The sequence below is a fragment of the Rhinoderma darwinii genome, chromosome 2, assembly GCF_050947455.1.
Source record: "Rhinoderma darwinii isolate aRhiDar2 chromosome 2, aRhiDar2.hap1, whole genome shotgun sequence".
Lineage (NCBI taxonomy): Eukaryota > Metazoa > Chordata > Amphibia > Anura > Rhinodermatidae > Rhinoderma > Rhinoderma darwinii.
In genome coordinates this window covers 188,496,361-188,523,088 of record NC_134688.1, presented here as the reverse complement: position 1 = coordinate 188,523,088, position 26,728 = coordinate 188,496,361, and the positions used below count along the sequence as shown (strand labels likewise).

General features: G+C 40.3%; 1 protein-coding gene across 3 annotated transcripts; it reads left to right on the top strand.

Annotated features, from left to right (window-relative positions):
* Positions 1 to 19,880: 19,880 nt before the first annotated feature.
* On the top strand, positions 19,881 to 24,643 carry LOC142742645 (uncharacterized). Of its 3 annotated transcripts, XR_012881415.1 has the most exons (3): positions 20,678 to 20,766; positions 23,155 to 23,189; positions 24,560 to 24,633. XR_012881415.1 is itself a non-coding variant. In XM_075852629.1 (2 exons), exon 1 carries the CDS (start codon positions 20,565 to 20,567, stop codon positions 23,052 to 23,054), a length of 2,490 nt encoding a protein of 829 aa, XP_075708744.1. In that variant the 5' UTR covers positions 19,881 to 20,564; the 3' UTR covers positions 23,055 to 23,189; positions 24,560 to 24,633. The 3 variants fall into 3 exon arrangements, 1 of the variants encoding a protein (XP_075708744.1); XM_075852629.1 differs by having other exon boundaries at positions 19,881 to 23,189; XR_012881414.1 differs by lacking the exons at positions 20,678 to 20,766; positions 23,155 to 23,189 and adding an exon at positions 23,606 to 23,953 and having other exon boundaries at positions 24,560 to 24,643.
* Positions 24,644 to 26,728: the final 2,085 nt, after the last annotated feature.

The window sequence follows — 26,728 nt, the reverse complement described above, 5'->3', positions numbered from 1 at the left end:
AAAAGGCCCTCCTCCTCCTCACATGCACTCTGCACTGTGAGGAAGAGGAGGAGAGAGAGCGCCAGCGAGGGAAGACACGGCCGTCACTCGGGACACATTCCGGTGATGGCCGTGTATTACCCGGCCCCATAGATTTCTATGGGGCCCGGGTAAACGGCCGAAAATAGGGCATGTCCCATTTTTTGACAGCCAGGTTTCCCGGGCCGTCAAAAATCGGTCGTGTGAATAGCCCCATTAGGGGTCTATTGTTCCTACTGCAGCCATGTGACGGCCGTTTTTTGAAGCAGTTTGACATTGCTTTGCTAAAAATAAATGCATGAATATGCCCCTGTTTTAGGGATCTTAAAGGGGTTCCTCCCCTAAAGACATTTATTATTTCAAGTTTCAATACCTTATTTAAATTCTGTTGAACATTTTATGTAAGTTTTACAGTCTACAATCTTCCCGGTCAATATGACATTAAAGCCAGGTTCACACAGTACAGTTTATGCAGGGTCTGTTTTAGCCAAAACAAGGAGCAGATACAAAAAGAGAAGTGTCAGTCTTTATTTTATACTTTCCTACCCTTTAGGCTCTAATCCTGACTTTGGCATCAACTGAACCAAACTACATTGTGTGAACATGTCCTATAACAGTATTAATGGTGTTTAAATGGGTTTTCCCACGAGGGACATTTATGACATATCCACAGGATATGTCATAAATGTCAGATAGATGCGGGTCCCACCTCTGGGACCCACACCTATCTCCAGAAAAGCGCCCCCTAAATCCCGTTCTGCCGCTAGTTATGGAAACAGTGTAGCTGTTAACACAAATCTAATTTGCATAATGTTTTATTTTTCAACTTGTATATTGTTAAATGTTGTCACTTTTAACTGCCATGGAGGAGCGGGAAATGACCTGTTTATTCGATTTCTGTAAAACCCATTTAAAGTTATGATGTTGCGATCAATAAAAAGTCACAATGGAAATCTGTACGTCAAACAAATAAAAATATTTTACTCAACATACATCAAGTTTTATAGCACTGCTTGGCACTCCTTATAACAAGGAAACCAACCAATTGCATAAAAAAGTTATAACAGTCTTGAAAACTTAAAGGGGTTTTCCGAGATCTTATATTTCTTTTAATTTATTTCCGTCCGCCTTTATTGTTCCCACGTAAACCCCACATAAACCCCACTAAATATCTTTTTTTACTTTGTCATTTCAGTCCTTTAACCCCTTAACGATCGGCGTATAGGGTTTTTACGTCGGCCGTTTGGGGTAGTTCTTCTGAAGCGCAGCCTTTTCACGTCGGTACTTCAGAAGAACTTTTCTCGCATTGTGTGGGGATCTACTGAAGCCCGGGCTGTTGCTAACAGCCTCGGGCTTCAGGGCAACGATCAGAGACCACTTTTCACGAAGGGTCTGTGGACCCACTGGGCGGTACTGCCTTAGCGGTAAGGCAGCTGGCCAACCGGGAGCAGGTGAGAGTCTATAGTTCTATAGGTACCTGTGGCAGCTCAGACAGCAGCAGGGCAGGCTCGGCTGGGACTAGGTAGCAGGTGGACGTCAGGCGAGGTGAAGCAGGTCAGACGTGGATGCAGCACGGCATGACTTTGGCACAGCTCAGTGCTAGACCAGGAATGTATGGATTGCTAGGAACAGGATCTGGAACAGGTATAGGTACAGGGACTGGAACAGAGACTGGAACAGGTGACACACTAGGAGGCCATCAAATAGACAAACTAGGGAATAGGGAACACAACAACGCTCAGGCATCGAACTAGGGAGCTGGTCCCCACTTATAGTCCAGGGTACTCACGGGTCAAAGTTCATCCACAATGTCCGGTGCGCGTGCTGCCCCTTTAAGAGCGGGCACGAGCGTGCGCGCGCGCACCCTACGGGATCCGGCTGAGGTGAGTGGACGCGAGCGCTGGCGTCTCCTGAGGAGGAGGGTGGGGCCAGCGCTTGCCGACTCGTGGCTGCGGCTGGCAGGAGGGGAACGGAGCTTACAGCCCGCAGCCATGGACATTACACCACTAGCAGTGTTCTCCGATCATATTTAACCCCACAGATGCAGCGCTCAATAGCGAGCGCCGCATCTGAATGATTTTAGAAGGAGGGAGCTCCCGCTCTCACCCCACTGGCATCTCCGCGTGCATCGCGGGGTGCCAATGGTTTCTATGGCCCCCAGGTTTAGTGATTGCCTGTTAGGCCATGCCAGAGGTATGACCTAAAAGGTGCCTGTCAGTTTTACACTGACAGTGTAAAGGATCTGCCAGACACAGCTTCTGTGTCGACGCCCGTGGTTAGTCAGTCTGCACCTGCTCCTAAGTCTGATCGAGTGACCCCTCCTTCTACCAATCAGGCTGGGAGGCTGAGGAGTGGGAGAGCCTATCACAGCCTGGCCAGACTGAGCTAGCTCCCGCCCTCTGTCTATTTATACCTTCACTTCCTGCTCCTCCTTTGCCTGTGATTCTCCTGTTTCCTGGCTCTGCTGCTGCTGCTTGAACTATTTGTCCCTGATTCATATTGACCCTGGCTTACTGACTACTCTCCTGCTCTGCGTTTGGTACCTCGTACACTCCTGGTTTGACTTGGCTCATTCACTACTCTCCGGCTCTTCGTTTGGTATCTCGTACACTCCTGGTTTGACTTGGCTCGTTCACTACTCTTGTTGCTCACGGTGTTGCCGTGGGCAACTGCCCCATTTCCCTTAGCTTCTGTGTACCCTTGTCTGTTTGTCTGTCGTGCACTTATTGAGCGTAGGGACCGTCGCCCAGTTGTACGCCATCGCCTACGACGGGCCATTGCAAGTAGGCAGGGACTGAGTGGTGGGTAGATTAGGGCTCACCTGTCTGTCTCCCTTCCCCGTCATTACAGACAGGCAATAATACACTGCAATACAGAAGTATTGCAGTGTATTAACCCTTTCCCGCTCCTGGACGTACTATTAGGTCATGGCAGCTGTATCGTTCGCGCTCCATGACCTAATAGTACGTCTCGGGAGTAACGGCCGTTTCGGCTTTCCTCCCGACACATACAGGAGCTGTGACAACTGCTGTCTCGCACAGCAGCTGTCACAGCTCCTACAGCGGGGACCGATCGCTGTGTCCCCGCTGATTAACCCCTTAAAAGCCGCGTTCTATAGAGATCGTGGCTTTTTAGGGGTTAAGCTGCCATCGCGATAGCGGCCGGCGATGGTGACTATGGCAACCGGACACCAAACAATGGCGTCCGGCTATGCCATAGACGGAAGCCTAGTGGGTCCTGACAACGTCAGGACCCACTATGCTTGCTGTCAGTGAGTAGCTGACAGTTCTAATACACTGCACTACGCATGTAGTGCAGTGTATTAGAATTGCGATCAGGGCCTCCTGCCCTCAAGTCCCCTAGTGGGACAAAGTAATAAAGTAAAAAAAAGTTAAAAAAAGATGTGTAAAAATAAGAAAATAAAAGTTTTAAAAGTATTAAAAGTAAAAATCCCCCTTTTTACCTTATCAGTCATTTATTATTAATAAAAATATATAAACAAACAAACTATACATAATTGGTATCGCCGCGTCCGTAACGGCCTGAACTACAAAATGATTTTGTTATTTATCCCGCACGGTGAGCGCCGTAAAAGAAAATAATAATAAACCGTACCACAATCACAATTGTTTGGTCACTTCACCTCCCAAAAAATTGAATAAAAAGAGATCAAAAAGTCGCATGTACCGAAAAATGGTACTGATCGAAACTACAGTTCGTTACGCAAAAAATAAGTCCTCGCACGGCTTTATTGATTGAAAAATAAAAAAGTTATGGCTCTTAGAATAAGGTAACACAAAAAGTAAATGATTGTTTACAAAACGTATTTTATTGTGCAAACGCCATAAGACATAAAAAAAAAACTATAAACATTTGGTATCGCCGTAATTGTATCGCCCCGCAGAATAAAGTGAATATGTCATTTATAGCGCACGGTGAAAGCTGTAAAAAAAAAAAGAATAAAAAATCAATAGTAGAATTGCTGTTTTTTAGTCACCACGCCACCTAAAAATAGAATAAAAATTGATCAAAAAGTCGCATGCACTCCAAGAAAACTACAATGGATTCCTCAAGGGGTCTAGTTTCCAAATTGGGGTTACTTTTTGGGGGTTCCCAATGTTTTGGCACCACAAGACCTCTTCAAACCGGACATGGTGCCTAATAAAAAAGAGGCCTCAAAATCCACTAGGTGCTCCTTTGCTTCGGAGGCCGGTGCTTCAGTCCATTACCGCACTAGGGCCACATGTGGGATATTTCTCAAAACTGCAGAATCTGGGCAATACGTATTAAGTTGCGTTTCTTTGATAAATCCTTTTGTTTTATAAAAAAAATGGTATAAAGAGGATTTTCTGACAAAAAAAAAAAATGCAATTTCACCTCTACTTTGCTCTAAATTTCTGTGAAACACCTAAAGGGTTCATAAACTTTCTAAATGCTGTTGTGAATACTTTGAGGGGTCTAGTTTCTAAAATGGGGTATTTGATAGGGGTTTCTAATATATGGGCCCCTCAAAGCAACTTCAGAACTGAACTGGAACCTAAAAAAATAAATAAATGAGGCAATACTTCGCTTCTTACATTATACTGATAATGAGACGTGCCCACCCCGAGATGACCCCAGTTTTGACCGTTTGTATAAACGGAGACCCCTATTAGACCGTTCCAGTACCCGGTTTTCCAAAGCATACACCCCCGAGAAGTGTATTTCTATTGATGAGTCCCTGGTACATTTTAAAGGGAGGGTTCAATTCCGCGAGTACCTGCCGGGTAAGAGGGCAAGGTATGGCGTGAAGATGTATAAGCTGCGAGACTGCATCAGGGTATACCTACAGGTTTAGGATATATGAAGGAAAGGCCACCCCCAAACCAAACTTCATCCTGGACTACAATAGGTACATGGGAGGGATGGACTTGTAAGATCAAATCCTGAAGCCCTACAGCGCCATGCGGTGTGGTATAAGAAGCTGGCCGTGCACATCATACAGATGGCTTTGTACAATGCGTACGTGCTACATCGATGTGCAGGCCAGACGGGAACTTTCCTGGAATTTCAAGAGGTGATTATCAAGAACCTAATATTTAGGGACCAAGAAGGGGGGGCACGCAGTACTTCTGGAAGCGGGGCCACACGCATCGTACCAGGGCAGCAACACTTTCCAGGAGAAGTTCCCCAAACTGGCAAGAAGGGAAAAAGTCAAAAGAGGTGCAAAGTCTGCTATAAGAGGGCGATAAGGGATGACACAATATATCAATGTGACACGTGTCCCGAATAACCAGAGCTCTGTATGAAAGAGTGTTTTAAAATTGATCATACATCCCTTGGTTTATAATTTACCCCAATTTTACCCTGATGCACTCCGCACAGCTTATCACCCCTCGTCTTTCCCCTCTGAGCCCTGCTGTGTGCCCAGGCAGCTGATAACAGCCACATGTAGGGTATTGCCATACCCGGGAGAACCCACATTACAGTTTATGGGGTGTAGGTCTCCGGTCAAAATGCTCACTACACCTCTAGATGAATGCCTTAAGGGTGTAGTTTTTAAAACGGGGTCACTTCTTGCGGGTTTCAACTGTACTGGTACCTCAGGGGCTTCTGCATACATGACTTCGCACTAGAAAATCCCCAGTAGGCCAAATGGTGGTCCTTTCCTTCTGAGCCCTCCCATGGGCCCAAACGGCAGTTTATCACAACAAATGGGGTATTGCGGCACTCAGAACAAATTGCGCAACAGAATTGGGTATTTTGTTTCTTGTGAAAATAAGAAATTTTCAGCCAAAACTACATATTATTTGAAAAAAATAATTTTGTTTTCATTCCCAGCCCAATTCAAATAAGTTATGTGAAAAAACTATGGGGTCAAAATGGTCACAACACCCATAAATGAATTCCTTGAGGGGTGTATTTTCCCAAATGGGGTCATTTGTGGTTGGTTTCCATTGGTTTGATACCTCTGGGGCTCTGCAAATGCGACATGGCACCCGAAAACCAAACCAGCAAAATCTGTACTCCAAAGAACACACAGCGCTCCTTCCCTTCTGAGGCCTCCCATGGGCCCAAACGGCAGTTTATTGCCACAAATGGGGTATTGCTGCACTCAGGAGAAATTGGGCAACAAAATTGAGTATTTTGTTCCCTGTGAAAATAAGAAATTTTGATAAAAAATTACATCTTATTGGAAAAAATGTCATTTTTTTTATGTCACAGCCCAATTGAAATAGGTGCTGTGAAAAAACTGTGTGATCAAAATGCTAACAACAACCATAAATGAATTCCTTGAGGGGTGTAGTTTCCAAAATGCGGTCACTTTTGGTGGGTTTCCATTGCTTTGATACCTCTGAGGCTCTGCAAATGCGACATGGCACCCGAAAACCAATCCAGCAAAATCTGGACTCCAACAAACATATAGCGCTCCTTTCCTTCTGAGCCCTCCCATGGGCCCAAACGGCAGTTTATCACCACAAATGGGATATTGCCACACTAAGGACAAATTGGGCAACAAAATGGGGTATTTTGTTCCCTGTGAAAATAAGAAATTTTGATCACAAATGACATTTTATTGGAAAAAATTAAATTTTTTTCATTTCACAGCCCAATTCAAATACGTGCTGTGAAAAAACTGTGCAGTCAAAATGGTAACAACAACCATAAATGAATTCCTTGAGGGGTGTAGTTTCCAAAATGGGGTCACTATTGGGGGATTCCTACTGTTTTTGCACCTCAACACCTCTTCAAACCTGGCATGCTGCCTAAAATATATTCTAATAAAAAAGAGGACTCAAAATGCACTAGGTGATTCTTTGCTTCTAGGGCTTGTGTTTTAGTCCATGAGCGCAGTAGGGCCACATGTGGGACATTTCTAAAAACTGCAGAATCTGGACAATACATATTTAGTTGTGTTTCTCTGGTAAAACCTTCTGTGTTACAGAACAAAAATGTATAAAATTTAAATTCAGCAAGAAAAATGACATTTGCAAATTTCACCTCCACTTTGCTTTAATTCCTGTGAAATGCCTGAAGGGTTAAAAAACTTTCTAAATGCTGTTTTGAATACTTTGAGGGGTCTAGTTTTTAAAATGGGGTGTTTTATCAGGGTTTCTAATACATAGGCCCCACAAAGCCACTTCAGAACTCAAGAGGTACCTTTAAAAAAAGGCTTTTGAAATTTTCTTAAAAATATGAGAAATTGTTGTTTATGTTCTAAGCCTTGTAACGTCCAAGAAAAATAAAAGAATGTTCAAAAAACGATGTCAATCTAAAGTAGACATATGGGAAATGTGAACTAGTAACTATTTTGGGTGGTATAACCGTCTGTTTTACAAGCAGATGCATTTAAATTCTGAAAAATGCAATTTTTTCTAAATTTTCTCTACATTTTGCAATTTTTCACCAATAAACACTGAATATATCGACCAAATTTTACCACGAACATGAAGCCCAATGTGTCACGAGAAAACAATCTCAGAATCGCTTGGGTAGGTTTAAGCATTCCGACGTTATTACCACATAAATTTAAATATGTCAGATTTGAAAAATGGGCTCTGAGCCTTAAAGCCAAAACTAGGCTGCGTCCTTAAGGGGTTAAAGAAGTGATCAAAAGATCTTACAGTATAGTCCTGTAGAGGGACTAATAAAAAGTAAAATAAAGTTTGAAATAAATAAATAAATGTCCCAAGTAAAAGAAAATTAAAAACCCACTTTTTCCCCTTACAAAATACTTTATTATGAAAAAAATTAAAACGTTACGCATATTTGGTATCACCACGTCTGTAACGAACCCAACTATAAAACGGTTACATTATCTAACCCGCACGGAATTGCTGTTTTCTGTTCATCCTGCCTTCAAATTTTTTTTATAAAAAGTGATCAGTCGCATCTACTCCAAAATGGTACCAATAAAAACTACAAGTCGTCCCGCAACAAAAAAAGTCCTCATACAGCTGCATCTGTCAAAAAAAAACAAACGATATGGCTCTTAAAATATGGCGCCACAAAAACAAATAATTTTGAAAAAAAGTGTTTTTACTGGGTAAAAGTAGGAAAACATTAAAAAAATATATAAAATTTGGTATCACCGCAATAATAACGACCCACTGAATAAAGTTATGTTATTTATACCACACGGTAAACTGCGTGAAATTGAGATGCAAAAAATGGCAAAATTTCTGGTTTTTTTTCTAGTACCTCACTAAAAAACTGTAATAAAAAGTTAATCAATAAATTATTTTTACCCCAAAATGGTGCTATTACAAAATACCAGTTGTCCCGCAAAACAAAAGTCCTTATACATCTATGTTTTCAGGAAAAAAAAAAAGTTATAGATCTTTGAATGCGATGTTGGAAAAACCTAAAAAATTGCTTGGTCATTAACCCCTTAACGCTCAGTGACGTACTATTCCGCCATAGAAACCATCCAGTTTGCGCTCCATGACGGAATAGTACGTCACGGGAGGAACAGCCATTTCGGCCGTCTTCCCGACACATGCAGGAGCTGTGACAGCTGTGGTCTTGTACAGTGGTTGCCGCAGCTCCTGTAGCAGGGACCGCTGATTAACCCCTTAAAAGCCGCGTTCAATAGTGATCGCGGCTTCTTAGGGGTTAAACCACCATCGACGGCCCGCTACATGATAGCGGGCGGCGATGGTGGCTATGGCAACCGGACGCCTAACAATGGCGTCCCGCTATGCCATCTATGGAAGCTTAGTGGGTCCTAACAAAGTCAGGACCCACTATGATTGCTGTCAGTGAATAGCTGACAGCTCCAATACACTGCACTACGCATGTAGTGCAGTGTATTAGAATTGTAATCAGGGCCTCCTGCTCTCAAGTCCCCTAGTGGGACAAAGTAATAAAGTTAAAAAAAAGTTTAAAAAAGTTGTGTAAAAATAAGAAAATAAAAGTTTTAAAAGTAATAAATGTAAAAATCCCCCTTTTTCTTTTATCAGTCCTTTGTTATTAATAAAAATACATAAACAAATAAACTATACATAATTGGTATTGCCGCGTCCGTAACGGTCTGTCCTACAAAATTATTTTGAAATTTATCACGCGCGGTGAGCACTGTAAAATAAAATAATAATAAACTGCACCAGAATCACAATTGTTTGGTCACTTCACCTCCCAAAAAATTGAATAAAAAGAGATCAAAAAGTCGCATGTACATAAAAATGGTGCTGATCTAAACTACAGTTCGTTACGCAAAAAACAAGTCCACATACGGCTTTCTTGATGGAAGAATAAAAAACTTATGGCTCTTAGAATATGGTAACACAAAAAGTTAATGATTTTTCACAAAAAGTATTTTATTGTACAAATGCCATAAGACATAAAAATACTATAAACATCTGGTATCGCCGTAATCGTATTTCACCTCTACTTTGCTCTAAATTCCTGTGAAACACCGAAAGGGTTAATAAACTTTCTATATGCTGTTTTTAATACTTTGAGGGGTCTAGTTTCTAAATGGGGTGTTTGATAGGGGTTTCTAATATATAGGCCCCTCAAAGCAACTTCAGAATTGAACTGGAACCTAAAAAAAATAAAAATGAGGCAATTCTTCGCTTCTTACATTATACTGATATGAGCAGTGCCCACCCCGAGATGACCCCAGTTTTGACCGTTTGTATAAACGGAGACCCCTATTAGACCGTTTCAGTGCCCGGTTTTCCCAAGCATACACCCCCCGAGAAGTGTATTTCTGTTGATGAGTCCTTGGTACTTTTTAAAGGAAGGCTTCAATTCCGCCTGTTCCTGCCGAGTAACAGGGCAAGGTATGGCGTGAAGATGTATAAGCTGTGCGAGAGTGCATCAGGGTATACCTACAAATTTGGGATGTATGAAGGGAAGGACACCAGTATGCCCCCCTTACTGGGAGTTAATACAAAAATTGTGTGGGATTTGGTGCACCCACTGCTGTACCAGGTTGCCACCCCTACCTTGATCATTTTTATACCAGCGTCCCACTCTTCAAGTGCCTCGCTTCCAGAAGTACTGCGGCATGCGGCACTGCTAGAAGAAATCTGAGAGGTCTCCCTAAGACTCTGCTTGGGAAAACACTCAGAAGGGGTGAGCGCAGGGCACATTCTAGCAGCAACATATTGTGTGTTAAATACAAGGACACAAGAGATGTCCTTGTATTGACTTGTATTGACAACAACAACCTATTGGTACAAACAGGAAGCGATCTCGCTAATGTAGGTAACAAAGAAGCATATATATGAACTAGGTAGGAGGCGAGATCTGAAGTAAAACCAAGTATTCCTTGGTGCATTGACCCTCAACATCTAATATAAGGCCTATAAGGTGTGGGGTACAATTAACACAACATATGTAGCAGAGAAAGAATAACAAACTTTATTGAAAAAATCACAAATGTTAAAAGATGAGTCATGCAAAGCATGAGAATAAAAACGTTCATCTGGTGCCAAAGATATAAGTACAAAAATGGGTGGGATTACACATGTAAACAGTATTAGCTGCTGTGTTGGAGCAAACAGACTAATCAATTTAAATATAAGTCAATTTATATATATATAGAGACAGCAATGCAAAGCAGAAACATGTAAAAATATCGTAACTCACATAACAGTGCAAGCTTGTTGGTAAAGTCTCTATTCAAACTAATGTTGACAGTCTTATGCCCAGAAACTTGAAAGTTTAAAAGTTTAACACTAACACTCTAAGTGTGTATAATTTTAAACAAAGCAGCATGGGAAAACAGGTATAACTAGTCACATACCCATAGTGATATCTCGGCCAAAAGAGATCGTCAGACCCGACGCGCGTTTCGGCGGGATGCCTTCGTCCGGGGGTGGCGTCTCTCCAGCTTAGGTCACCCTTTTAAGGAGTCTTCAGTCCAATCGTGTGTATGCAACACAGGTGGTACGTATGAGGGAGATTGTAACATCGGCGTCATGTGCCAGGCATGGAGATGGCCGCTGGGATACTTCCGGTCACGCGTCATCAGAGAAGGAGCGGGTCGACGGCGACTGACGCCGACGAGCCGCGCCCACTCCGATATAGACGCGCCAATCAGAAGGGAGCGGAACCCCTCCTCCTGACACAAGCGCACAGGAACAATCTCCAGTACGTCAGAGGTAATTTAAATATATAAACAAAACACCCGAGTGGACTGATACAACAGGAGATACTGAGATAGAGGCAATATTAACATGTTGTATGTTGAAGAATCTATTAATGTATTGAACATCGATCTTCACGTACATAGGAAAAACTAAGACATATATCTAATGTACAATGAATGTTGCATCTATATATATATATATATTAAAAACCATTTTAATATAAAACAGCGCATCAATACAAGCATTTCAAAGGACAAGACAGCCACAATCATGTGGTTGAATAAATAAATTAATTAAAGTGCAATACCGTTGAAGTTGAAGAATGTTAATAATACATGAAGTGAAAGTGAAATAAATAATCAATTGATATATACATATCGTGTACAATATATGAAAAATAATAATATTAAACTCATAAATATAAAATGTGATAATCAGTGTAAATAAATAAACCGTTTATACGTATATATATAAATATATGAGGGTGTCTGTATAAAAAATAATACATTGTGAAAAAATAAGTCTATATATATTAAATATAATAAATACTGAAAAATAATATAATAAAAGGGAAATATGCAAAACAATAAATGAAAGTGAAATATGAGAAAGTGCAAATGTGCTGATATATAGAAAGTGTAAGATACTGTATCAAACATACGCTCAAATGTATAAAACAATAAAAATGATAAAAATACACATATAGAAAATACATATAATTAGTGTTATATACAACTTCAGGATTATACATAAATATACAGCGTATCTCTAGAATACTCGATTATTGTTTCTCAGTTTTTTAACGGTAATTCTTATGACTCAATTCTCTCCAATGTGGACTAGTTGATTAGTTCTATAATTGAAAAAAGGGGGGAAAATAGTTATATATATATAAAATTAAAACATACTTAAAAATGACCCGCTGGAGGTCAACGGTCACAGAAAAGGAGCGAAATTCAGATTTTCATTGAGTCCCATGGGTCGTATAGTTCTCAAAGTCCAGATCCATTTAGACTCACATTTTGCCAGATTTTTCCCAATATCTCCTTTTCGGATATTTTGTTTAATACAATCAATCCCTTTAATTTTCAGTTTAGTGGAGTCGCAAGAGTGGTGAGCTTTAAAATGTCTTGCGATTGGTTTTAAAGTCTCAATAATTTCTATCTCTTTCGCCATTTTGATATTCCCTTACTCGAATTTTAAGTTCTCTTGTAGTCAAACCAATATATATCATAGGGCAGGGACACGTTGCATAGTAAACAACTGCTTTGGTAAAGCATGTAATTGGATGTGTAATTTTGTAGGTATGCTCACCTGTTGAATCAGTGAAGGCTGTCGCCTGCTCAATATTAGGACAGGCAACACAGTAGCCACATGACTTACATCCCCATTTCGGGCCTTTAGTGCCAAAGGGAAAACTATGGCTCTTGGTCTGATAGTGACTTCTGACCAAATAGTCTTTGAGATTCTTAGACCGTCTCGCTGAGATGCTTGGGTATTTGGGAATGTATTTTGCAATGATAGAATCTGTAAGCAAAATGGGCCAAAACTGTTTTAAAATTATTTTCATCTGATACCAACGAGAGTGGTATTCGGTGACAAATCTTACCTGTGTACAGGATTTATTTTTGGGTTTAGGAAACAAGAGAATCTCTCTAGGAGTGTTTTTAGCGTGGTGATATGCCTTCTTTATTGTATCCCCGTGCCAGGAAGCGATTCGTAAGATCGTATGCCTGTTTTTCAAATCCTTCCAGTGAGGAACAAATCCGTCGAATTCTTAAAAATTGGCCTATGGGAACGGCCTGAACAGTCTGTATGGGATGAGAGGAAGAGGCGAGAAGGAGGGAGTTAACTGCAGTGGCTTTCCGAAACACATCAGACTGGAGGAAACCCTCCAAATCTCTGGACAGCTTAACATCGAGGAAGTCTACTTGATGTTTATCGTACTGGTACGTAAGTTTGATGTTTAGGCTATTTCTGTTTAGATCGCTAATAAAGGTCTCAAGTGATTCCGAGGTACCCTTCCAGATGAGGAGGATGTCATCTATGTACCTGGCCCAAAAAATGACTCGGTCCATAGAGACATCCTGCCCCCCCTGGAAAAGATCCCTCTCCCACAGCCCCAGGAACAGATTCGCATATGATGGGGCACAGGCTGCCCCCATTGCCGTTCCCTGGAGCTGTAGATAAAAATTCTCATTCAATATAAAGAAATTATGTGTCAGTGCAAACTCCAATAATGTAACGATGAAATTTGAAAGTGTACTTTCCATATTTCCTGTAGTCAGGAAAAAGGAAACCGCTTTCAGACCATCAAAGTGTCGAATGCTGGTATATAGTGACTCCACGTCGCCTGTAACCAAGAGCATATCTTCCTCCACACTGATGCCATCTATTTTTTGTAGAAGGTCTGCCGTATCACGAATATGAGATGGTAACAATTCTACAAACCCCTTCAGATGGAAATCAATGAACTTACAGATTTTCTCAGTCAGGTTACCCCTACCTGAAATTATAGGTCTTCCCGGTGGAATTTTTGGGTCTTTATGAACTTTTGGAAGTAAATACAATGTTGATATCATTGGTTCAGTTGGAATAAGTGCTTTGTAGAGCTCTTTAATGATAACATTGTCCACTAGAGATTTTGTCAGAATTTTTTCAAGCTCTGTTCTGAAAGAACAAAGAGGGTTATATGTTAACTTTTTATAACAGTTTTTCTGGTGGAGTTGTCTATAAGCCTCTGTCTCATACATTGTGCATGGCCAAATTACAATGTTACCGCCTTTATCGGCTGCTTTAATTACCACATCATTTAATTTAGCTAATTTATTTAAGCTCTGGCGTTGGGCACTAGACAAATTATCGTTGTTGATGTTATTAGAAATTCTTTCGAACTCTTGACTCACTGATTTGACAAATGAGTCCACTGCTGGGCACATTGTCATTGCTGGAAATCGTTTAGATTTAATCCTTAGAGGTGGGGGAATTGTACCTGTTGGGTCATGCTCTTGTTCTTTCAGCAGTTCCTCCAAATCCCGCAGGGTCTGCTGCTCAATATCAGTAGGAAAATTCTCATCATATTCGGACCTGTGGAAGAATTTTTTGTATATCAGAGACCTGCCAAAAATGTGCAGGTCCTTGACTTTAAAACCAATCGCAAGACATTTTAAAGCTCACCACACTTGCGACTCCACTAAACTGAAAATTAAAGGGATTGATTGTATTAAACAAAATATCCGAAAAGGAGATATTGGGAAAAATCTGGCAAAATGTGAGTCTAAATGGATCTGGACTTTGAGAACTATACGACCCATGGGACTCAATGAAAATCTGAATTTCGCTCCTTTTCTCTGACCGTTGACCTCCAGCGGGTCATTTTTAAGTATGTTTTAATTTTATATATATATAACTATTTTCCCCCCTTTTTTCAATTATAGAACTAATCAACTAGTCCACATTGGAGAGAATTGAGTCATAAGAATTACCGTGAAAAAACTGAGAAACGGGGGGGGCGGAGTTACGACGCATCGTGATGGCAGCTTAATTCCTGAGCTCCTCACTTCACCTTCAGAAACTACAGCTTTATAGACGATATATCCAACCAAAATGGTGAGAACATCAAGGGACAAGAGCAGAGGCTCACCCGGTCCTGCAAAACAGGGAAAAAGTCAGTCCGAAATGGACAAATACCTGAAGAAAAAACTTTCTTCTCCTGCGGCCCGGGAAAAAATGGCGCCGGCACAGCATGCAGACGAGGCTGGAGATGATGACTCAGAGGAAGATAGCTCTGCAGCCTGTTCAGAGCCGGTGAGGGACAGAGACACGCTATCACGCTCCTACTTTAAAAAGGTACTGACACAAGCAATCACCCCTGTAATGAAAGAGTTGGCGGATATAAAAGGGGATATTAAACAGATTGGGCAAAGGGTGGAATACCTAGAAGAAACGCAAACCTCTATTTTAAGCCACAGTGCTGTCGTTTCCAATATGCTTGTCTCACATCAGACTCACATAAATAACGCTCATTTGATGATTGAGGACCAGGAGAATCGAAGCCGCCGCCGGAATATCAGAGTGCGGGGCCTCCCTGAAGCAGTAACAGGAGACACATTGCCCCAAGTAATCACACAGATCTTTGCTGACCTTGTGGGTCAAGAGAGAGCCGACAAGATGGTGGTGGAAAGGGTACACAGAGCGCTAAGACCAAAGCCTGCGCCGAACGAACCGCCGAGGGATGTGATTTGCGGCCTGCTGAGTTTCCTGGACACATCAAGCCTGCTGAAAGCGGCGAGGGAACGACAGGAGTATTTGTATGAAGGGTCACAAGTACTCTTTTTTCAAGATATAGCACCCAGTACCTTGGCTAAAAGGAGGATCTTAAAGCCAGTGACAGACATGCTTCGTGTCAAGAAATTGCCGGTGAGGTGGTTATTCCCGTTCGGTTTAGCGACCATGATAGAAGGGCGACAATGCACCATTCGTTCCCCAGATGACCTCCCTAAACTCTGGGAAAAGTTGGGCGTTTCACCGCTTGACATCCCATCATGGCTGCCTGTACAAGCAACTTCGGATATACCAGAACTCCCATACTTACCGTCGCCAACAGGATGGCAAGTGGCGTCAAGGATGAAGTCTCCGCGATATCGGAAACACCCAACGCCAGCTTTGGCTGATTGAAAGGCTCACCATGGACGATGAAAATATTTGCCATTACTACATAAGTGGTGAATTCTAGGGAGTGCGTGAGTGATTATTGAAATGCTTTTGTTTATAGCAGCAGATCCCTTTGTGCCTTATATTACACATATAAATGGTCTATTTCAAATGTCCTCATATAATAATATATACTATTATCTGCTGTGTAAGGGTAGATACAGTGGTATTAGATATTGCTATAGTATATTTGCTCACGATTAGACAGTGTTGAACATTGTTAAGCTGTTAGGAGTGATTATACTGTGATAAAATTAGATGCAATATGGATATACTGGTTTACACTAATATAGTGAGATGGCCGGAGAGGACAGCCCATTCTTACTTTAGTATTGTCGATGAGCTTAAAGTGGATAATACAGTTTCTGGAGGTGGAACCTTGTTTTCTGGCGTTCCAATCTCCCCCTCCTCCTCCCCCTCATCCCCACCCTTTTCCAGGTGCTTTCTCCGGGTTGGAGATATTGATGGCAATGGTGGATACTAGAGGATGCGCGGGAATTTTTTCTGCCCTTCCTCTGGGATCTCTTCGCTGCGGGGTGGATAGTCCCACAGGAATATATGTATATAGTTTAAGTTTTTATGTTTACACCGTGACCGTGCTCAGACATCACTGCGTTTGTCTCACTGTATTACTTCATTATGGCTTCGCTTAAAACTTTATCATTTAATGTTAAAGGCATGAACGTCCCACAGAAAAGAAGTCAGATTTTCAACATGTTGAGAAGAGAAAGTGCTGATTTAATTTTCTTTAATTTTCTTACAAGAAACACACTTTAAATCAAATAAGCTCCCTTCACTTCCTACTAAGCCTTATGACAAATGGTTTCACTGTTCTTATGATAGTGCTTCGAGGGGGGTCTCAATAGCGATACGAGACACAATACCCTTTGTTCATGAAGCCACACAAAGTGATCCTAATGGTCGTTATATATTTCTCAAAGGAACTATTTTGAACACGAAAATTACATTAGTTAATCTTTATGGACCAAATGTGAGACATGCGCAGTGGTTGACGAAGGTATTACATTCACTGCAGCCCTTCTTTGAAGGAATGGTGATAGTAGGAGGGGACTTTAACATGGTCTTAGATCCGAACTTAGATTCCACATCCAAAGCATCACATATTACCCATAAGACCCGCAGAAGATTAAAAATGCTGTTAACCAGGTTAAAATTGATCGATGTGTGGAGAGTACATCATCCGTCCGACCGGGATTATTCCTTTTATTCAGCCCCACATAAGTCATACCAACGCTTAGATCATTTGCTAATTTCAGAACGTTTCTTGCCGGCGGTTACATCTTCCGGAATCGGTAACATTACCATTTCAGACCATGCACCGATCTTTATCAAAATTAAGTTAACAGGCCTCCCTATGAGAGGGTGGAACTGGAGGCTAAATGACACTTTACTAGAAAATGTAAAAGATTTTGACGCCTTAGAACTCCGGTTGAAGGAATTTTTTGTGGTTAATGATGATCCTCTTATATCTCAGCCTATACTATGGGAGACACATAAAGCTGTTATAAGAGGGGAACTCATTGCTTTGGGGTCTAGAGTTAAGAAAGAACGGATGAAAACTATCAACCAGGTGTTGGGTAAAATCTCCTCACTGGAAAATATACATAAATGTGCACAGTTGGAGTCAGCGCAAGCTGAATTACGACACCTTAGGCAGGAATTAAAGAATATCCTTAATGTAAAATCGGCAAAAACCCTTCAACTATTAAAGTATAAAACCTATGCACACGGGGACAAGGGGAACAAAATAATGTCAAACCTCATTAAAAAACAAAGAGGGAAAACGTTCATTTCATCCATCAAAAACAAGGAAGGGTATAAACTCACCACAACAGATCTAATTGCCAGGGAATTTAGGAATTATTATTTGGAATTATATAATATTAAAAAGGATCCTAAACAGGCCAGTAGGACCCCACAGGCGGATGCCATACAAAAATTCTTAACATCTATTGAAGCGCCCTCCTTGTCAGAAGCGGAACGAGCCTCGCTGGTGGTTCCTTTCACTATGTCTGAAATTGAAAGGATTCTGATGTCCATACCAAATGGGAAAAGCCCTGGGCCGGATGGTCTGCCCATAATTTATTATAAAAAATTAAAAAATACATTAATGCCGTACTTTTTGTCACTATGTAATGCCCTGCTGAATGGAGCTATCTTCCCTAAACAAGCTTTAGAGGCCAACATTACTATTCTACCAAAAGAGGGGAAGGATCTGGAAAGGTGCAGCAGTTACAGGCCTATTTCTCTATTAAATTCGGACCTGAAATGGTGGGCAAAAATTTTGTCAACACGCATTAATGGTTACCTTTCTAAATTGGTTGGAGCGGAACAGGTGGGATTTGTTCCAGGGAGGGAAGGGAAATTTAATACCATAAGAACGGTTCATGCAATATATCACGCTAGACAACACAAAATTCCCTTGATCTTACTAGGGACAGACGCGGAGAAGGCCTTCGATCGCATAGATTGGATATTCCTGAAAGCTGCTCTTACTAAATTTGGCTTCCCCCAAACACTTATAGACATGATTTTCTCCTTATATCAAAATCCTACAGCAAGAATACAGGTGAACGGCACCTTTTCAGATCCTTTCCCTATTCAAAATGGAACGAGGCAAGGCTGCCCTCTGTCCCCCACGTTATTCGTTTTGGTAATGGAAACACTCTTACTTAAAATTAGACAGACTCCCTCTATTAAAGGCCTGAAGGTAGGACAATTCGAGCACAAAACAGCTGCATATGCGGATGATTTATTGGTCCTCATAACAAACCCTGTAGTGGCCCTTCCAAACCTCATACAAATTTTTGAAGAATTCGGTTGGATTTCAAACTTCAAGATTAATTATGAGAAGTCAGAAGCATTAAACATAACCTTACCTAACAACATTTTATTGACAATTAGCTCATGTTCACCTTTTAAATGGCAAAAATCCGAACTGCAATATTTAGGACTGAAACTCACGGCTAGCCCAAACTTGCTTTTTGCCAGGAATTACGACCCATTGTACTACAAAATTAAAAATTACTTGAACAAACTACGCATCCCATACATGTCGTGGATAGGACGCAAAAATCTCCTTACTACATTCATTCTACCACAAGTTTTATACCTGTTTCAGACTTTGCCAATTGACATTCCGAAGTATTACTTCCTAAAATTTAGACGCTTATTCACGGAATTTATGTGGAATAATAAAAGGCCTAGAATCGCATATCAGCAATTGATAAGGAAAAAAACTGAAGGAGGATTGGCACTGCCAGACCTAATTTCGTATTACAATGCAATACAATTGGGGAGATGGACACAATTGGCAAAGGCTGAAGGGGGATTGCCACATGTAGATATAGAGAAGGGGTTATTGATACACAATCAGGCTTCTGCTTTTTGGGTCGGAAACACGCTTCCTGCCAGAACATCGGTAGTGAGTGATATGACATGGGGGATGCTTAAGGTATGCCACACTTCCCCGGCACTACATCTACGTGACAGTAAGTTCTCAATGTTAGCGCCACTCTCTGTACTTCCATGTTTGGTGAACCCCACTTGCTCTAAGGTTCCTGATTCTTGGTCTCATTTGAGGTCCTTAAAGATAGAAAGAGTTTTTGACTCAATGGGACCACCTACACTTCATACCCTACATGAGGAACTGAAAATCCGTAGCCCTTCAAGCTTACAAGTGATAGACTTCACACACACATGTAAGAGGTTTCTCGCTTCCGTAGCTGCAAGCAAATCAGACCCCACATGGTTTTATTTTTCCTTATAATGTATAATAATTGTTCTCTGTGTATATCTGAGGTGACAGCGCTATATAATTTCATGTAAACAGAGATAACTCATCTATATATGTTATTTTCATATTATTATTTTCATTTGTTCATACTGTATTTTTGTAAATTTTATTGCCAACTTTGTAAAAGCATTTTATTCTTTATCATTTTAGCGACCGTGACAAAGGCCGAGGTTCGGCCGAAACGTCTTACCAAGTCGCTTTCCACCTCAACTTTACCATCTTTTGTTGCAATAAAACTTAAATTTGTTTGCATCTGGATCTTTTGCGTACCTCTGAGTGCTGGGGTTGTATATTTTCAATATTGTGGGATTCTCGTCCCTACCTTACTAGCACCACGCCAATTGATTGAGGAGTGCATCCCAATATCTATTTTTGATTACTACTGTACCTTGGATGTCTTGCACCCTGATATAGATGACGTCATCAACTTTTGCCTTCGATTCCACTACCACGGCCAATATTTTGGCACAAGTCACCAACTCAGGAGACTTTTTGAGAATTCCTCCGCAGGAACTACGTACACGAGACTACGAAAAGGAACTACGAAAATATACCTCCTATGACCTGCATCGCACAACTCTGGCGGAATATCATAGATTGGAGAGAATACCACGTGGCCTCAGGAGTCACCTTCGACCAACCCTCTTTTCTGACGATGAAGAATACTGTCAACAATTCCAGAGGATCTTAAACAAATGCTCACTGGATTTGATTCTACTTACTATTTCTCATCTACAAACCAGAATTTCAGAATCCGATATTAAAATCAAGGCTTTGGAAAATCAACTATCAGCAACTCTAAGCCCCAGTGAATGGGAGAATCTGAAAACACGTACCGACATTGCCATCAACGACTTTTCTAAGACCATACAACTAAGAAAACGCGATAAATTCCAGAGGGACGCAACGGATTACGATAACAACAGGGTTTACCGATGGAACGAGTCGTCAACTTACGCAAATTCATGGCGCCAACCACGACAACAAACAGAAAATTTCTCCAGTTCTGGCAGCGACTCCTCTATTGGTCGACGTCCTCCACGTTTTTTAGGCAATCGGAGAGGCCGAAACGGACCACCAGGCGGGCGGGGAGGAGATGGACGAGGTCGAGACACCAACATACAGACGAGGTCCCAGGTAGGAAGAACCACCTGGTCGTCAATCTCTCCTCTCATTCCCTTACGCCAACAGAACTGTCAGTCTTACAGAAAGGCTTGTCCTTCTGCCCCACCGCCCCCTGTAATACGTTCATTCTCCAGCAGGAATTGAACTACTTTTACAGATCATTACGACTCAAGACACACTTTGGACTTACTGATCTATCCACTTCCCAACAGCCTAGAGACGTGTGCTCAGAAATTTCTATTTCTAATTTGGGCCTCCGTAGCAAAAGCAATTTTGCTCCCCCCAAAATCTACCACGCTACAGAATCAGTGATTGAACTTGTACAAAGAGACATTGATGTCGTCTTGCACGATTACAATTTGGGCTACTATCCCCATCAAAAAAATTTGTCCACTGAAGAAAGGACATCCTTAAGGGATTTACAACATAACCGGGAAATCATAATTAAACCAGCCGATAAGGGAGGGGCCATTGTAATACTTGATTATAATAATTATGTCTCTGAAATCAATCGCCAACTTACTGATAGTAACACCTACCTCAAAATACCAAGAGACCCTATTTCCGATATACGCCATAAAATCAACTCCATCATTGATCATCACCTTGATATTAATACAATTGATCACAAAACACACAAATTTTTACAGAATCCGTTTCCAATCACTCCCGTATTTTATGTCCTACCAAAAATTCACAAGTCTTTAATCAATCCCCCTGGTCGACCAATAGTTGCCTCCACCGACTCTATTTCATCCCCATTAGCCATCTTTTTAGAAAAAATATTGACTCCCCTCATTAAAAAAACCAAATCATTTCTCCTGGACACCAGCCATTTTTTACAGATTATTAAAAGTCTACATCAGATTGAGCCTACTAGCCTCCTAATTACATTGGATGTCAATAGCTTATACACATCCATCACACATCAAGATGGCCTAGCAGCCACAAGTAGCCTCCTGGACACTACCGATATGTCCATGAATTCCAAATCATTATGTTTAGAACTACTCGAATTAATTCTGAATGAGAATTATTTCTTATTTGGGGACAACTTTTATAAACAGATCAATGGCACTGCTATGGGTTCTAACATGGCTCCTCCATATGCCAATGCCTACATGGCAGAATTCGAATCTACCCACATTTACACCAATCCTAGATTCAGGGATAATGCAATCTGCTGGCATCGATATATAGATGACATATTTTGCATATGGAAAGGTACTGAACAATCTGCCATAGATTTTGTCCAGGAAATTAACACCATACGTGAGGGTCTACAATTTACATTAAATCTGAGTTCACAGGAGATAAGCTTCCTGGACACGTTGGTTAAGAAAAATAACACTGGCCATCTAGTTGTCGATCTATATACCAAACCTACAGACAGAAATGGCCTGCTCCATTTCCAGAGTAACCATCCGTATAAAACTAAAACCTCACTTCCTAAATCTCAATATAAACGCATCTCTAGGATTGTAACAGATGAGACAACACGACACACTAGATTACAAGAAATGACTGACAAATTCAAAGACAGAGGTTATCCTTCACGGATACTTCAACAAGAACTGCATAATACGATTCAAGAAGATCACACACCTTGTACCACCCGCAACGACACTAAACTAAATAGAATTCCGTTTGTACATACATATCACCCTTTGGTTCCAAAATTCCAACAAATTATTAGAAAACATTGGCACCACCTCAGTACAGCCTACCCGACCATTCTAGAATTTAAGTCGCCTGCGATGATGTGCCTCAAACGCCCACCCAATTTCAGGGATAGATTGGTTAGAGCAGACATTGGCAGCAACACTAAATTGCCCAGACAAACTTTCTTACGACCCAGACATAATGGAACTTTCCCATGCCTCCATTGCTCATGCTGCTCCAACGTTATCAAGGGTGATCGGTTCCAGCATCCCCACACTAATAAATCTTTTCCCATAAAAGGCTTTTATACATGTGATACCAATTTTGTGGTATACCTGGTAAAGTGCCCGTGTGGGCTAATATATGTGGGCGAAACCACACAACACATTAGGGATCGCATAACAAGCCACAAATCTACTATCCGCTGTAACAAAAACTGGTTACCATTACCAGACCACTTCAGTAAGGCTAATCATCAACTTTCCCAATTTCAGTTCCAGATAATTGAACACGTTCCTCAACCACGTAGAGGTGGCAACCACATACATTTACTTAAGGAACGGGAATCCTACTGGATACATACATTACAAACCTTAAGTCCCAGGGGTCTCAATAGGGAATTTGACCTAATGAATTGATACGAAACCCTATTATCTTCTGTGCAGTTCATGTATTAATGCCAGTTCCTATATCTTGTTTGACTTGCATATTCTAACTTGTTGTCTTTTCTGTTTCTAGACACGCTAGAGAAAAAACACATCCACATGGACCAGGTAAAAGTACCATAAAACCGGCTGTCAAATCTCATCTTTATTCCTTCATTTTTATACATATATATTTTTTCTGATTTTTATTTTTTATTTTTATTTTTTCTAATTTTTCTAATTTTCCCTTCTCTCCATGTTGCCATGACTACTATCACCTTCTATACCGTTCCTACATCTATCCTTACATTGACATCCCATACACATGGGCTGAGATCATCTATACCTTCAGACATACGGTCCCTTTCCTTCTCTGGTTCGTTGTCATGGCAACTAGATAGCGTCCAATCAGTTTCTGTCAACATACTTCTCTATATAGTTGCATTCCTTCATTACATGCCACTCACATATATATATATATATATATATATATATATATATATATATATATATATATATATATATACACACTAACACACATTCTTACTATAATAACCTCAGGAATATTCATTGCACTCACATCAGCTGCTAGGTCCCTTTGCTCTCTTTCTCCACGGTCCCTTACTATAATTACCTCATGAATATTCACTGCACTCACATATCAGCAGCTAGATGGCTCTGTCAATACTCCCAGAAGGTTTCTTTTTCACGGTCCCTTGCTATAATTACCTCATGAATATTCACTGCACTCACATATCAGCTGTTAGACGGCTCTGGCTGTACCACTGACATCAGTTCCGGTTGGTCTGGTATAAACACAGACGCAACTCACATAGCACAGACACACAGGGAATATCCGGCGGACAACCCATACCAGTGATATCGTCTTACAGGTACAGCAGCACATGTCTTTCCTCTTACTTTCTCCCTTTAGTTTATCCTCTAGTGTTTGTTCCTTTTCACACTGTCCTTTATTTTCTACCGGTACTTTATGGTATGGTCTACAGTGAGGACTCTTTCCTCTCCCCACCACAATAACAAAACTAAATCAATATATGTAACCTAGGTATTGCATCACCATCAGAGGTTTCCAGATTGTTTATGCCACATACAGTTATATACTGCTAGATCCTCCTTCAGCATATTTAACTTAATTTTGTTCTGACTATTCAGCCCCTAGTCTTGTTTTTATAGATCATTATGACTTATTCTTTCATAGATGATTATGATTTCCTTAATTCTTGTGTTACGTGTTCCACTAATTGATCACGCAATTTTCTTTATACAGTTCAGTATTAAAATATTTTTATTTTTCCTTATAATGTATAATAATTGTTCTCTGTGTATATCTGAGGTGACAGCGCTATATAATTTCATGTAAACAGAGATAACTCATCTATATATGTTATTTTCATATTATTATTTTCATTTGTTCATACTGTATTTTTGTAAATTTTATTGCCAACTTTGTAAAAGCATTTTATTCTTTATCATTTTAGCGACCGTGACAAAGGCCGAGGTTCGGCCGAAACGTCTTACCAAGTCGCTTTCCACCTCAACTTTACCATCTTTTGTTGCAATAAAGCTTAAATTTGTTTGCATCTGGATCTTTTGCGTACCTCTGAGTGCTGGGGTTGTATATTTTCAATATTGTGGGATTCTCGTCCCTACCTTACTAGCACCACGCCAATTGATTGAGGAGTGCATCCCAATATCTATTTTTGATTACACTTCATACCCTACATGAGGAACTGAAAATCCGTAGCCCTTCAAGCTTACAAGTGATAGACTTCACACACACATGTAAGAGGTTTCTCGCTTCCGTAGCTGCAAGCAAATCAGACCCCACATGGTTGGAAAACTACACTTTATGGGATACGACTCCTAAAAAGTGTCTCTCTAAGATATATAAACAGTTGATAACAAATATGAGCAAGGACACGCCAGGTTTTATACCAGCATGGGAAAGGGAACTGGGTTGTTTGTTCAATGCAGAGGAAAGATCTTACATTTTGCGCCATTCACATGGTTTTTCTAGATGTGTTAGAATGCAAGAAAATTCTTACAAGCTGCTAACGCGATGGTACAGAACGCCGGATTACTTATACAGGATTCGGGCATCTACTTCAGATCAATGCTGGAGGTGTGAGAGGGACGTGGGTAGCATTTCCCACATATGGTGGTCGTGCAGGGAGATCCAACCCTTCTGGAAAGAAGTAGAAAATCTGATTGCAAGAATTTGTTCAAATCCAGTGTTACTCACAAAAGAATTGATCTTACTGTGGTTACCCACAAAAGAGTTCTCCCCATCCTCCAAAAACCTTCCCACATACATAATCTCAGCGGCTAAAATATTGATCCCTACCTTGTGGAGGAGCTCAATACCCCCATCATTGGACCAACTAGTGAACAAAATACACCAAATATGTCGGCTGGAAGAACTTGCAGGGTGGGAAAATAAAAACAGGAAATCATTTCTCAAAATCTGGCAACCCTGGCTAGCGGATAGGGACAAGGCTTTAGGTAACCAAGGATAGGGGAAACATGAGTGGGACTCGTTGATAGAGAGGGGAGCCCAGAAAAATTTTTGATCAAGAGGGACAGCACAGAGTGTTTAGTACTTGATAGTACTTACAGTACGGGAAGAATATTATATGAGTCACGGTCACGGTGATATGTTTACTTGTTTATTTGTGTGTCTGATTGTCTGTCCTGTCGCAGTTGAGCATACAAGACAGACTGATTATATACATCAAACATCGGATTGCTATGGCATAAAATTTTAGATGTCATGAAGAGAAGATATTGTTCTCAAGCATAACATATTGATGTGCCAGGCATAAATGCTGCCTGTTATGGTTGTTGTAATTGACTAATGTATTTCTATGCAACTGCTTCAATAAAAAGAGTTTATACAAAAAAAACAAAAAACTGAGAAACAATAATCGAGTATTCTAGAGATACGCTGTATATTTATTTATAATCCTGAAGTTGTATATAACACTAATTATATGTATTTTCTATATGTGTATTTTTATCATTTTTATTGTTTTATACATTTGGGCGTATGTTTGATACAGTATCTTACACTTTCTATATATCAGCACATTTGCACTTTCTCATATTTCACTTTCATTTATTGTTTTGCATATTTCCCTTTTATTATATTATTTTTCAGTATTTATTATATTTAATATATATATATAGACTTATTTTTTCACAATGTATTATTTTTTATACAGACACCCTCATATATTTATATATATACGTATAAACGGTTTATTTATTTACACTGATTATCACATTTTATATTTATGAGTTTAATATTATTATTTTTCATATATTGTACACGATATGTATATATCAATTGATTATTTATTTCACTTTCACTTCATGTATTATTAACATTCTTCAACTTCAACGGTATTGCACTTTAATTAATTTATTTATTCAACCACATGATTGGGGCTGTCTTGTCCTTTGAAATGCTTGTATTGATGCGCTGTTTTATATTAAAATGGTTTTTAATATATATATATAGATGCAACATTCATTGTACATTAGATATATGTCTTAGTTTTTCCTATGTACGTGAAGATCGATGTTCAATACATTAATAGATTCTTCAACATACAACATGTTAATATTGCCTCAGTATCTCAGTATCT